Below are 14,876 nucleotides of genomic sequence, written 5' to 3'. Positions count from 1 at the left end.
AGATCCATCCATGTTGTCCCAAATGGCAGTATTTCATCTTTACATCCACCCACTATAACTTTAAACTTTGTACTTAACTCAGTTGTTAGGTAAGAAAAAAAACACATCTGAAATAAAGTCAGATAATAAGGAGGGAAACCCACTTTCTTGTTTACTTTCTAAAGCAAATTAAAAAACATGCCTAAGAAGGATGAAGTGAGGACGGCAAAAATGACAATGATATAGAGAAGAGGGGACAATAAACAGAGATGGAGTAACAGATAAACAAGCTTGTTAAAAGAACATACAGCTCTTGCCAAGATCTGGAAGATTACACCCCAAAAGTAAGAAATCAGAGGTGAAAGTGGGAGAAGGGTTTTAAAATAAAAAATAACCAGTTTGATAAGAAGGAAAGGGAGTGAAAAGTGAGGAAGAAACAGAGAGGTGGCAACTGTTTTTAGTAAAATATAGTAAATATACAAAAAGCATATAGAGTGCATAATTTAAAGAACAAAATAAAATGAATAGTAAGACATTAAAATAGAATATTATCAATACCCCAGAAGCCCCTTCTATTTCTCTCTAACTCTATCCTCTTTCCCTCCCCAACACACAAAGTAACAACTACTTTATTTTCATATTTTTTATTAAAGTATAACTGACATACAACATTATTAGTTTCAGGTTTATAACATAGTAATTCAACGTTAGCTTACAAAGTGAGCACCACAATAAGTCCAGTAACCATCTGTCATCATACAAAGTTATTATGTTATTATTGACTATATTCCCTATGCTACATTACATCCCCGCAACTTATTTATAACTGTAAGTTTCAACTTCTTAACCTTCACCTTTTTTGCCCATCCCCCAAACCCCTCCCGTCTGGCAACCATCAGTTTGTTCTCTAACTATGAGTCTATTTTTGTTTTGCTGTGTTTTTGTTTTTTAGATTCCACATATAAATGAAAGCATGCAGAATTTGTCTTTCTCTGTCTGACTTATTTCACTCCTAGGCCCATCCACGTTGGTAAGATTCCATTATTTTTACGGTTGAATAACATTCCACTGTGTATGTATATGCCACATTTTTATTCATTTCTCTTATCGGTTGACAACTAGGTTATTTCTATATTTTGGCTATTGGAAACAATGCTGCAATGAACATGGAGCATCTATCTTTTTCAGTGTTTTCATTTTCTTCGGATAAAAACCCAGAAGTGGTATTGCTGGATCATATGGTAGTTTTATTTTTAATTTTTTGAGGCATCTCCATACTGTTTTCCACAGTGACTACACTAATTTACAATTCCACTACCAGTGTAGGAGGGTTCCCTTTTCCCCACATCCTAGTCAACACTTATTTGTTGTCTTTTTTGATTATAGCCATTCTAACAAGGGTGAGGTGCTACCCTCATTGTGGTTTTGATTTGCATTTCCCTACTGACTAGATGCTTAGCATCTTTTCATGTGTCTGTTGGCCATCTGTATGACCTCTTTGGAGAAATATCTATTCAGGTCCTCTGCCCATTTTTTAACCAAATTGTTTTTCTGATGTTGAGTTCTATTAATTACTTATATATTTTGGGTATTAACCCCTTATTGGACATATCATTTGCAAATATCTCCTCCCATTCGGTAGATTACCTTTATGTTTCATTGATAGTTTCAAAGCAAAAATAAACAAATAGAACTACATCAAACTAGAAAGCTTTTGCACAGCAAAATAATTACTCTATTATTACTCATTTCCTCAGTTTTTATTATTCCTAATACCTACATATCTGTGTCTAAGCCAGGGGCCAAATCTGACTATACATATGTTTGTGTATAGTCCTAGAGCTAAAAATAGTTTCTACAGATGAATATTTATGATTGCTTTGATGATAGGGAGCACTAACTTTGAACCCCAGTTAAGTGAAATATTATATCTCTGTTATGGATTGAACCATATCTACAAAAAGGATATGTTAAAGTCCTAACCTTCAGTACCTCAGCATGTAACATTCTTTGGAAAGAGTTATTGTAAATGTAATTAGTATAGGTGCGGTCATACCAGAGTAGGGTGGGCCCTTAATCCAATATGATTGGTGTCTTTAGAAGAGGGAAGACTATGGGAAGACAGACACATAAGGAGAATACCATGTGATGACAGTAGACATTTGAGTATCTTAAAACAAATTAATCTCTCACAGTTCTAGAGGCTAGAAGTCTGAAATCAAAGTGTCAGCAGGACTATGACCCCCCTGAAATTCTGGGTAGATACTTTGTGATACATTATTATGGCAGCCCTAGGAAACTAATATACTCTCTTCCGCCCACCCCACCCCAAAAAAAACCAAGAACTACATTCTTCTCATTAGATCTGTATTACAAAAATTACACTCAGCAAGTTTGCTCATTGCGGCTGCAACCCTAAGCATGTCGGCCTGGTTTGAGGAGCGCAGTGGGGTGATTCTATGAGGGACGCTGTGGGACAGTGGTACTAGACTTTGGAGGACATGTTCATTGACGTTCAGGTGCAGCCAGGCTCTCACGCCCAGGATGTCCAGTGCGGCCTGCCCAGCCGGCAAGTGGCGCTAGCCATGGGGGACCGTGAGATCCTCAAGGGCAAACTCTTTGGTTCTACAGTAGCTGATAAGGGAACGTGGACTTTGGAGGACAGAAAAATGATTCATATTGTTCTTACAAAGACAAAGAGATACAGCAAATTGTTGGACTTCTCTTTTAGAATCTGAATACACAGCTGATCCTTGGGTGCAAGACCAAATGCAGAGAAAACTTACATTAGAGAGATTCCAGAAAGAAAATCCTGGTTTTGACTTCAGTGGAGCAGAAATCTCAGGAAACTACACTAACGGGGGACCAGATTTCTCAAGTCTTGAGAAATGATAGTTTTGTTTTGGGTTTTTTTTGCTGCATTCTGTGGATCTTAGCGAATGTTGCCATTTTGATCAAAGGAACAGATTATGTGGTGGGAGAAAAATGTGGATGCCTACAGTTAACAAATTGCAAAATACATTTAAATAATGGTTCTAAAAATTGCATTCAAATGTGATTTACGTAGGAAACATCTTAAATATTGTGGGAACTATTCTACTGATATATGGTAACTTTTTTTCGGACTTGTTTTTGCTCAGCATGAAATTTTATATGCTACATTTTACTAATTTCATATTGAACCCATATTTTTATTGCAAAAAAATTAGAGTATAGGTCATGTGAAATGACAGGGTATCTTCAGACAAAATTAGATTTCTCTTTCAATAAGTGTGATGCAGGAATAATGTTCAATAAATTTTTCTAAGTAGGAATTCTGTACCCCTTTGTCTAAATACACCAACCAGTTCACACAGGGAATTACATTACTGAAAAAAACTTTAAGAAAGGGAAAAACAATCTACAGATATTTTCTAAGTTAATTTTAGGAGTTAATGAAAACTTCTGAATTAGTGTATTATTCCTTGAGAGATGGCTTTATGTCAAGAAATTGAAAAATAGAAATGGCTTAATACAAAATAGATTTGGTGAAATGAATATGATTATTGGGTGAGACCACTGTTAGTGACAAAAAAACAAACTATGGTCAGTGATTACAAGTCAGTGACATCATTTTGATCATCACTGATCCAGACATATAGGTAAGAATTGTCCTGAAATTTCATCCTTTTATCTCCTTTTTAATTAAAAATAATAATATTGTAAGCAATCTCAAATGTATAGAAAAGTTACATGTAAAGTACACAGAATTTTTTTTATTTTCCCTGAACTGTTTGTCTGTATGTTCATGACAAGATGCCCCATCACCTCTGAGTACCTTAGTGTGTATTTCCTTGAAAGGACATGCTCTTACATAACTGCAATACAACCATTAAAATCAGGAAATTATCCCCCAAAAAAATATGCAAAGTTATTTTGAATGTCATCAATAAAAAATATTGTGGAAATTGGGTTTCTCTTGTTATACATACATCTGATATATATAGTGTTTTCGCTCCAATCTTGCTTCTTGCCCAAAAAGCCTAAAATATTTACTATCTGGCCGTCTACAGAATAAGTTTTGCCTAACCATGGTCCAGATAATACATTGTTTAATTTTTGCCTAACTGAACTTTATATAATAGATTCATATAGTAACTGTTACTCTATGATTTGCTTTTTTCACAAAACATTGTTGATTTATCCATGTTGGTACAACTAGCTATGATTTTTTTAACTAATAGACAATATTCCATACACAAATATACTATCAATTACTTATTCTGTTGTTTATGGACTTTCTCTAGGGCATATATGTTTACTGGTGAAATTGCTGGATTATATAGGACACTGTTGTAGATTAAACATGGCCACAAATCCTTTGGCATTCCTTCCATCAAGAGTAGCATATTTTTGGAGAAACACCAAAAGCATGGTGGCATGAAAGATCCCCTTGATCTCTTCTCCTGAAGTTACACAAGTTGAACAGCTATAATTCAACAAAGGGTTCCCTGCACAGCATACAAACACGTCTGAGAGATCCGCACATTGAAACATCAGAAGGGGCATGAACAGGGGAGGAGGGAAGGGAGAAGGGTAGACAGGTACCACAGACACAGCCTGGAGCTCACTGCAGGTCGCAGAAAGGGGAAGAATCAGGCTGCAGGGGCTCTCTCTAGAGCACTGAGCATTCCTGCTTGAGTGATCAGCATATAGTACAGTTATCAAGGCAGAGAACAAATATAGAAATGCAACAGCTGTGTTCTAGCAGCCACCACTGCCAAGCAGAAAACAAAGTCATGGGCCTGTCCACCCCCCCCCCCACCCCGCACCATCCCAGGGCTAGCAGTGGGCCCCAGAAGAAACTGCAGCAGTGGGTGTCTGGTTAAAAAGCAGAATATCTACAGCCCTGAGAACTAGAGAGACAGCTCCTGAGTGGCAGATGCACATTGCGGCTAATCCCAGTGGCAAGGTTGGAGGAGATACAGAAGTGAGGCAGCTGAGGTCCAGCAGTTGCCTTTACTGGGAGGAGAACAAAGCCACTAACATACTAGCAGCCTCTCCCAGCCCACCCTACTCCCTCCCATCTAGGCTGATCCCAGTGGGGGACACCTGGGACACCTCAGGCATCACAACACTGTATCTGGCTGCTGGGGTAGTGCCAGGATTTCAGAGGCTTGGAACCCCATGGCCTACCATATTCTCCCATAGGGGTGGTGCCTAAAGATCAAGGCAACCTGGTCACAGAGGAGAGGCCCACCTCCACAGGGAATACAAGGTATTTTCCACTGCCCAGCAGAGATCCAAGAAGCTGGAGCAGGGCAAGAGAAAATGAAACACTTGTGCTTCAGCACCACCTATTGGAAAACAAAAGAAAGACCTCTTCTAATCAACCTGCTTAAATGGTATTACTCTTAAAAAAAAAAAAAGTTCATTCTCGTCAGTGTCTAGGCAGAGAAATACTCCATCAAATACCATGAATAACCAATGTAATAAGTCAGCTCAGAAAGAAAAGAAAAACTATCCAGAAAATAAACTTAAGGACATGCAAATATATTATTTTAAATGACAGAGAATTCAAGACTGCAGTTTTGAAAAAACTCAACAAGATGCAAGAAAACTCAGACAGGCAGTTTAATGAACTCAGAAATAAAATCAATGAACAAAAGAAATACTTTATCAGAGAGATTGAAATTTTAAAAATGAACCGAATAGAAATTTTGGAGCTGAAGAACTCAATAAAAGAGATGAACAGTGAAACAGCGAGCTTAGGAAATAGAGTTGACCAGATGGAGGAAAGATTAGGTTGGTGCAAAAGTACTTGTGGTTTAAAAGGTTAAAAAACTGCAAAAACCACAATTACTTTTGTACCAAGCTAAAAATTAGTGATATGGAAGAGAGACTTGAGAGTTTAAAAAAAAATAGAAAAGAAACAATTCTACAAGAACTATCTCACTTCATCAGTAAGAACAATATAAGAATGATACATATACCAGAAGGAGAAAAGGGGAGAAGGGATCAGAGAGCCTATTCAAACACATAGTCAATGATAACTTCCCAAACCTATAAAAAGAACTGGATCCTTGAATCCAAGAAGCAAACAGAACACCTAATTATCTCAATTCAAAAGGGCCTTCTCCAAGGCACATTATATTAAAACTGTCAAAAATTAATGACAATGAAAGAATTCTCAACGCAGCCAGAGAAAAGAAGACAGAAACCTATAAAGGAAATCCCATTAAATTATCATTGGAATTTTTCAGCAGAAGAAACTCCACAAGCTAAGAGGGAGTGGAATCAAATATGCAAACTATTGAAAGAGAGATTACCAGCCAAGAATAATGTATCTAGCAAAATTATCCTTTAGATATGAAGGAAAAATAAAGACCTTTCTAGACATACAGAAGCTGAGGGAATTTTCCACCACTAAGTCTGCATTACAGGAAATACTGAAGCGGGTTATTCTATCTGAAACAAAAAGACAAAAGAAGACAAAACTATAGGTAAGATGACTAACAAACAGACAAAAGCAGGAAATTGCAATCCTTATTCAGAATAAGGCGCTATACACTTAAATATAAAGGATAAAGGAGATAAAAGTATTAAAAAGAGAGAAGAAAAAGACAATAGCTATTGCAACTCAGAAATGAACTCATAGCATAAATAGGGATAATCTGTGACAACAAAAACATAAAACGGGAGAGGGTAAAGGTCTGAATTTGCAAAGGGGAATGGAGATAAGATACATGCAGAAGAAAAAGAACTACTGCATATGTACTGTATATCTGAAACTTTCTTTTACATAAACTAAATGGCAACCACACACACATACAAAAAAAATTCAGAACTGAGACACGTAACATTAAAAACAAAAAGGAAACAGAGGAAAAAATCATAGAATACCACCAAACTAAAATAACAGACAGAAACACAAGGGCAAACAAACAACGGAGACACCAAGCTGTCAGAAAACAAAAGATAAAATGGCTACAGGAAATCCTCATATATCAGTAATCATCCTAAATGTAAATGAAAGTGAACTCACAATAAAAAGGCACAGAGTAGCAGATTGGATCAAAAAACAAAACACAACCATATGCTGCCTTCTAGAGACACATCTCAGTCACAAGGACAAATATAGACTCAAAGTGAAAGGGTAAAAAAATGATACTCCAAGCAAATGGCATTCAGAGAAAATCAGGTATAACAGTACTTATATCCAACAAAACAGACTTCAAGATAAAAAAGGTAGCAAGAGATAAAGATGGACATTTCATAATGATAAAGGGGACAATATATCAAGAAGACATAACACTTACCTATCTATCTATTCCCAACTAGGGAGCACCAAAATATATGAAGCTACTAACTTCATATATTCATATAAAAAGAGAAACTGACAAAAACACAATTATAGTAGGGGATCTAAATACCCCATTAACGACTATAGATAAGTCATCCAAAAAGAAAATACAGTGGTACATCGTTTTTCGAACATAATACATTCTGGAAGACTGTTCGAGTTCTGAAATGTTCGAAAACAGCTGACAGCTAGGGCTCAGGATCTTACACTCAGTGGAAGCCATGTAACATGTTCGACTTCCGACGCATGTTCAAACACCGAAGCATTTACTTCTGGGTTTACGGCATTCATAAAGCGAAATGTTCGTCAATGGAGACATTCGAAAACCCAGGTACTACTGTATTGGTTTTACATGACACTTTAAACCAAATGGACATAATCGGCATTTACACAGCCTTTCATCCCAGAACACCAGATTATACATTCTTCTCTAGTGCACATGGAACATTCTCAAGGATAGATCATATGTTGGGACACAAAACTAGCCTCAACAAATTTAAGAAGACTGACATCATACCAAGAGTATTCTCCGACCACGATGCTTTGAAATTGGAGATCAACTGCAAAAAGAAAGTGGGAGGGGCCAACCTGGTGGCTCAAGCGGTTAGAGCTCCATGCTCCTAACTCCGAAGGCTGCCAGTTCGATTCCTACATGGGCCAGTAGGCTCTCAACCACAAGGTTGCCAGTTCAATTCCTCGAGTCCCGCAAGGGATGATGGGCTCCGCCCCCTGCAACTAAGATTGAACACAGCACCTAGCTGAGCTGCCTCCTGGATGGCTCAGTTGGTTGGAGTGCGTCCTTTCAACCACAAGGTTGCCAGTTCGATTCCTCGACTCCCACAAGGGATGGTGGGCTGCGCCCCCTACAACTAGCAACAGCAACTGAACCTGGAGCTGAGCTGCGCCCTCCACAACTAAGACTGAAAGGACAACAATTTGAAGCTGAATGGCACCCTCCGCAACTAAAATTGAAAGGACAACAACTGGACTTGGAAAAAAAGTCCTGGAAGTACACACTGTTCCCCAATAAAGTCCTGTTCCCTTTCCCCAATAAAATTAAAAAAAAAAAAGTGGGAAAACCCACAAATATATGGAGATTAAACAACATGCTACTAAAAAATGACTGGATCAAAGAAATAAAAGGAGAGATCAAAAGATACATAGAAACAAATGAGAATGAAAATACAACATATCAAAAATTTTTGGATACAGCAAAGTGGTAATAAGATGGAAATTTATATCAGTACAGGCCTATCTCAAGAAACAAGAAAAATCGCAAATAAACAACCTAACATAACAACTTAAAGAACTAGAAAAAGAACAACAAATGAAGCCCAAAGTCAGAGGAAGAAAGGAAATAATAAAAATTAGAGCAGAATTAAATGAACTAGAGAACAAAAAGACAATAAAAAAAAATTAATGTAACAAAGACCTGGCTCTTTGAAAAGATTAATAAAATTGACAAACCCCTGTCTAGACTAAGGAATAAAGAAAAGACACAAATAAAATCAGAAATGAAAGAAGAGAAGTTACAACGAATACCACAGAAATACAAAAGATCATACAAGAATACTATGTATATGCCATCAAATTCAATAAACTAGAATAAACAAGTTCTTAGAAATATACAGAGGGTGCTAAAAATATGTATACCCACTTTAAGATAACATCTTTTAAAATGTGTTCACATTGTTTTTGGCACTTCTGGTATAATCTTCCTTCCTAGACTGAATCACGAAGAACTGGAAAATCTAAATAGACTGATCAACAGTAAAGAAATTGAAACAATCAAAAACTTCCCAAAAAGTAAAAGTCTAGGATGGCTTCACTAGTGAATTCTACCAAACATTCAAAGATGATTTAACACTTGTCCTTCTAGAATTCTTCCATAAAAACCTGAAGAAGAGGCAATACTTCCTAACTCATTTTATGAGGCCAACATTACCCTGATACAAAACCTTCGTAAGGATAACACAAAAAAAGAAAGCTATAAACCAATATCTCTCATGAATAAAGATGCAAAAATCCTGAACAAAATACTAACAAGTCAAAAACAACAATACATTAAAAAGATTACACATCACTATCAAGTGGGGTTCATTCCAAGGGCATAAAGGATAGTTCAACATATACATATCAATGTGATACACCACATAAAACAAAATAAAGGATAAAAATCATATGATCATATCAATAGATGCATTAAAGGCAATGTAAGATACAGAACTCATTTATGATTAAAACACTTAATAAAATGTGTATAAAAGAAAATTATCTCAATATAATAAAGGCCATATACAACAAACCCTCAGCTAATATCATACTTAATGATGAAAACTGAAAGCTTTTCCTCTACAATGAGAAAAAAGAAAACGATGCCCTCTCTCACCACTGTTATGGTGACATAGTGTTCGAAGTCCTAGCCAGAGCAATCAGGCAAGAAAAAGAAATAAAAGGCACCCTAACTGGGAATGAAGAAGTCAAATTGTCACTTTTTGCAGACAACATGATTCTTTATATAGAAAACTCTAGAGATTCCATGAAAAAAAAAAGAAACAATAAATAAGTACAGTAAAGTTGCAAGATACAAAATCAACGTACAAAAATCCATTGTTACTACACACTAACAATGAAATTTCAGGGAAAAAAAGAAAAAAATCCTTTTGCAATTGCCATAAAATACCTAGGAATAAATTTAACAAAAGATGTGACGGATGTATTCACGTAAATTGAAAACTACAAGACATTATTAAAAGAAATTGAAGAAGACACAAAGAAATGGAAAGATATTTCATGTTCATGGACTGGAAGAATCAACATAGTTAAAATGGGCATGTTACCCAAAGCAATATACAGATTTAATGCAATCCCCATCAAAATCTCAATGGCATGTTTTAAAGAAATAGAACAAAAAAAAAATCATCAGATTTGTATGAAATCACAAAAGACCCCAAATAGCCAAAGCAATACTGAGAAAAAAACAACAAAGCCAGAGATATCACACCTCCTGACTTTAAATTATATTTCAAAGCAACAACAATCAAACAGCATGATGTTGGCAGAAAAATAGACATGCAGAACAATGGAACAGAACTGAGAACCCAGAAATAATCCACATATATATGGGCAAATAATTTTTGACAAAGAAGGCAAAATCATAAATGGAGAAAAGACAGCCTCTTCAATAAGTGGTGCTGGGAAAACTGGAAAGCCACATGCAAAAGAATGAAACTAGACTGCTACATTTCACCATACACCAAAATTAACTCAAAATAGGTCAAAGACCAAAATATAAGACCTGAAACAATTAATTGCATAGAAGAAAACATAGGTACTAAACTTATGGATCCACATCTTTTCTTGGCTTTATTCCTGCCTGGGTCCTTCATTCTTTTTAACTTTTTCCAACTTTTAATTTGTAAATCATTTTAAACAAAGAAAAATTGTAAGAATAAGAATAGTACAAAGAATACACATACATCCTTTGCCCAGATTCATATGTTGTTAACATTTTACCCATTGCTTTAGAATTTATACTCATTCTCTCTCTCCCTTTATCTTTCTGTATATCTTATTTTTCTGAACTACTTAAAAGAAAGTTGAATACATCATGACCTGTTTTTTTCATAAACAGTTATCAACTTCAGTAAATGTAACATTGATACAATAACTACTTTTATCTAATATACCGTAAATATTTCAATTTTGTCAATTGAACCAATAATGACCTTTAGAGTAATTTGTGCCTTCCAGTACAGGATCAGGTAGTGCATTTATTTTTCATATTTCTTTAGTCTTCTTTAATCTAAAACATTTTTGCAGCCTCTCGTCTTTTATGATATTGACTTTTTGAATAATACAGTGCTACTCATTTTTAAAATAGAATGCTTCTCATGTTGGATTTGGCTGACATGTCCTCATGATTAGATTCAGGCTATGTATTCCCAGCCAGAGTATGTGATATTGTGTCCACAGTGTATCACACCTGGAAGCACACAATGTCTATTTGTACTTACTGGTAATGTTAGTTTTGATCATCCAATCATGGTGCTATCAGATTTCTCCACTATATAATTACTCTTTTCCCTTGAAACTAATAAACAATCATTACAAAGACACTTTTAAAGGCCATTATTAAACTTTTATTACGGAATTTTCAAATACATTTGAAAATAGAGAAAAAAGTATAATAAGCTCCCATGTTTATTCAACAATTATAAAAATTTTGAGCAATTATTAGAAAGCATCTCAAAGGTCATATAACTTCACCTATAAATATGCATCTTTAATTTTTTACATAACAATGTCATTATAAGAAAATTAATAATTCCTCAATATCATTCAGTACCTACCCATATTCAAAGTTCTGTAACTATCTGATATCCCAATTATTGCTTTAAAAAGCCCTATCTTTTTTGCCTTTGGTCTAGCTGGATTGATTCCTAGTAGGATAAAAGACATCTTCCTCATTCAGAGTCTCAGGCATTGCAGAAAGAAAGGCAACGGAAGCTTCTCCTCTTAACCTGAAGCCTGGATCTGTACCAGTACTAAGGATCTCCTCCAGCTTTATAGCACTAGAACCAGAGTATAGAAGGTGAGGGGGAAAGAGGGAAGAAGGGAGGGAGGGGGGGAAGGGGTGAGAGGAAGAGAGAGAGAGAGAGAGAGAGAGACAGAGAGAGAAAGGTCCCAACTTGCTAATGTAGAGTTAACCTACACTATAATTTACCAAAATTCTCTGGTTCCTCAAAATCAAAATAAAGGTGATTAAAAAAACCCAAAAAACTATACAAGCTATTCTAAAGTCATCTGGAAAAATAAATGTCCAAGAATAACTAGGAAAATTCTGAAAAAGAATCCAAATGAGGCAAGAACTAACATTCCCAGATATTAAAACATTTTATAAAACAAGAGCAATTAAAATGGCTTGATACTGGTACCTGAGGAGACAGACCAAAGTAATAGAATAAAAAAAAAAAATCAAGAAACAGACACCTATATATACAAGAATTTGGTATATGATAGAGGTGGAATTTCTGACAGAAAGGAAAAGGTAACTAGTCAGTCAATGGTGCTGGGACTACAGCCAGCCACCCGAAACAAAATGAAGTGCGCTTCCTAACTCAATTCCTATGCTAAAATAGTATGCAAATTACTAGTTCATCTCAAGTGGATAAAAAAATTTAAGTGCAAAAAAAAAATATATATATATATATACACACACACACACATATATATATATATATTAGACGAATATTTACCAATTTAAAAAAAATCTTGATTTAAAATGGCCTTATAGGTTTGCACAAAAACCTTAAAAGATTGATAACTCTAACTCAACTCAATAAAAATACATATCTGCATGATAAAGAGTATAACTAAAGTTAATACATTGAAAAAAACTGAAAAATATTTGTGACATATACAACATAGACGAATTTTTAAAAATAGAGCTCTCAGAGATCAATCAAAAACCTAGTTGTGTAAAGCCAGGTAAAGAAAAAGCTACACAGATGGCTTTAAACCAGGATTTCTCAATCTCTGCACTAATGACATCTTGGACGAGATAATTCTCTGCTGTACGGCGCTATCCTCTGCATCATAGGATGTTTATCAGTATCTCTGGATTCCATTCATTAGATATCAGTAACACTCCCTCAACTGTGGCAGTCAAAAATGTTCCCAGATATTGCCAAATGTCCTATGGAGGTCAATAGATATCAGTAACACTCCCTCAACTGTGGCAGTCAAAAATGTTCCCAGATATTGCCAAATGTCCTATGGGGGTCAAAAGCACTCTTTGATGAGAACTACTGCTTTAAACATACTAAAAGATCCCCATCCTCACTTGTGATTCCAATTTTTACTATAATGAGGTTCTACTTTTTCTCTTTATTTTTATTATCAAAACAAACATTGTTATTATCAAACATTTTGCGGTTTGCCAACATGTTGGATTAGGAAATATCATTCACTGTTTTGGGTGTGCAAGCTTTTTGGAGAGCTATTAATATTAGCTATCAAAATTTAAAGTGCATATACTATTTGACCCAGCAACTTCACTTCTAGGAATTTATCAGGTAGATACACTTAAATATGTGCAAACAGGTGAATACAAGGAAAATCACGGCAGCAAAGAATAACAAAAAACTAGAAATGATCTGGTATCCAGTGATGGGAAGGTGGTTAAATAAATTATGGTACATCAATAGAATACTATGCAACCAATAAAAGGGAGGAAAATCTGCATGTACTGTAAAGGGGTGTCCCAAGACATATTAGGTAAAAACAGCAAGGCCCAGAAGAGAGTTTATTACTATCAAAAGTGGCGTGTATATGTGTGTGTTTAATATGGTATACAAAATGTTTATAAATGCATAGAATGTCTTTGGAAAAATACCAGAGAGTAACTGGAGCACTGGAAGTTAAGAATGAGGAAACTCACTTTTTACACCGTTTTGAGCTGTTTTGTCTCTTGGCCCTGTGCTTGCATGTTTCAAGCAAATTACATACTGGACATGACACTCAGCCAAGACACCCATACTTTATACAAACGAAGTCGAATGAATGGTGGTTGCCAGGCGCTGGGGTAATGGGTTAAGAGTTGTTTAATGGGTATAAAGTTTGTTTTACAAGTTGAAAAAGTTCTAGATTGGTTGCACAACAGTGCAAATACATTAGCACTACTACTGAACAGTACACAAAAATGTACAGGTTGGCAAATTTTGTTCTATTTTACATTTAGAAATCCTTTTAAAGTGAACAAAACCCACAAGATACCAAGTTTACTAATTTGAAAATCGCTTTATAAACATTATTTTTATTTTTGCAGAATTAGAGGCACAAGTGTTCAAGTGACCTTTCACCTAGATCTTGCATGCCTACATCAAAACACGCAGTTATTGCTAAACCCAAGATGGGGCCTGCCCTAAGGGTCGCGGGGTAACCCATTTCGCATCCTTTTATGTCTGCCACCCTGAAGTATACAACTTTTGGTTACTTTTGCCGCGTTACCTCAGAGTCTAGGGACACTGCCTCCGGCGCGGCAGACTAGCGTTCCAGAAGGCGCGCGGCAGCTTCAGTAACCCTCCCCTCTCCGCCCCCTCCAATCCACTCCGGCCCGACCGAGCCGCACACTCCGCGCGGCCCCGTCTTCCCCCGCCGCACCCCTATCCCCTTACCCGGTGTTGGGTAACATGACTTTCGTATATCAGAATCGATGGTGACAACAGCGACAGCGAGCGGAAAGTGAGAAGTCTTTCTCTCCGCATTTAATCCCGCCCCAGACCCCGCCCCCGAGACTTCGCCCCGAGGCCTGTAAGGAGTGGGCGCTCGAAGCCAGAGGTTGCTGAGTGCGCCTGCGCAGCTGTGGGACGCCAGGCGCTGGGCTAGTTTTCACCTCCCCCTTGCCTGGCCCCTGGAAACCCGCTCTCTGCGCAGGCGCCGTGAGACACCTCCGTCCCGCCCCTCTCGCGGGCTCTACGATGACAATCGGACTCCCACCCGCGTCGAGCTTATTGGGCGCGTCAGCTGCTACATACGCCTTTCCGGGGCTGGT

The 14,876-nt window shown here is 36.7% G+C and overlaps 1 protein-coding gene and 1 pseudogene across 1 annotated transcript in view; one reads left to right on the top strand and one right to left on the bottom strand.

Annotated features, from left to right (window-relative positions):
- The window catches only part of HSDL2 (hydroxysteroid dehydrogenase like 2), a 58,202-nt gene extending 43,552 nt beyond the window's left edge, over positions 1-14,650 (bottom strand). Inside the window, exon 1 of the mRNA XM_033124016.1 lies at positions 14,500-14,650. Within this exon, the coding sequence (XP_032979907.1) occupies positions 14,500-14,516 (17 nt within the window). The 5' untranslated portion in view covers positions 14,517-14,650. The remainder of the gene's footprint in view (positions 1-14,499) is intronic.
- Positions 2,401-2,877, top strand: LOC117032462 (nudC domain-containing protein 2-like; annotated as a pseudogene).
- Positions 14,651-14,876: the final 226 nt, after the last annotated feature.

The sequence above is a fragment of the Rhinolophus ferrumequinum genome, chromosome 12 (assembly GCF_004115265.2).
Source record: "Rhinolophus ferrumequinum isolate MPI-CBG mRhiFer1 chromosome 12, mRhiFer1_v1.p, whole genome shotgun sequence".
NCBI classification, from domain to species: Eukaryota; Metazoa; Chordata; class Mammalia; order Chiroptera; family Rhinolophidae; genus Rhinolophus; species Rhinolophus ferrumequinum.
Note: the sequence above shows the minus strand (reverse complement) of the source record. Positions and strands in the feature narration are given on the sequence as shown.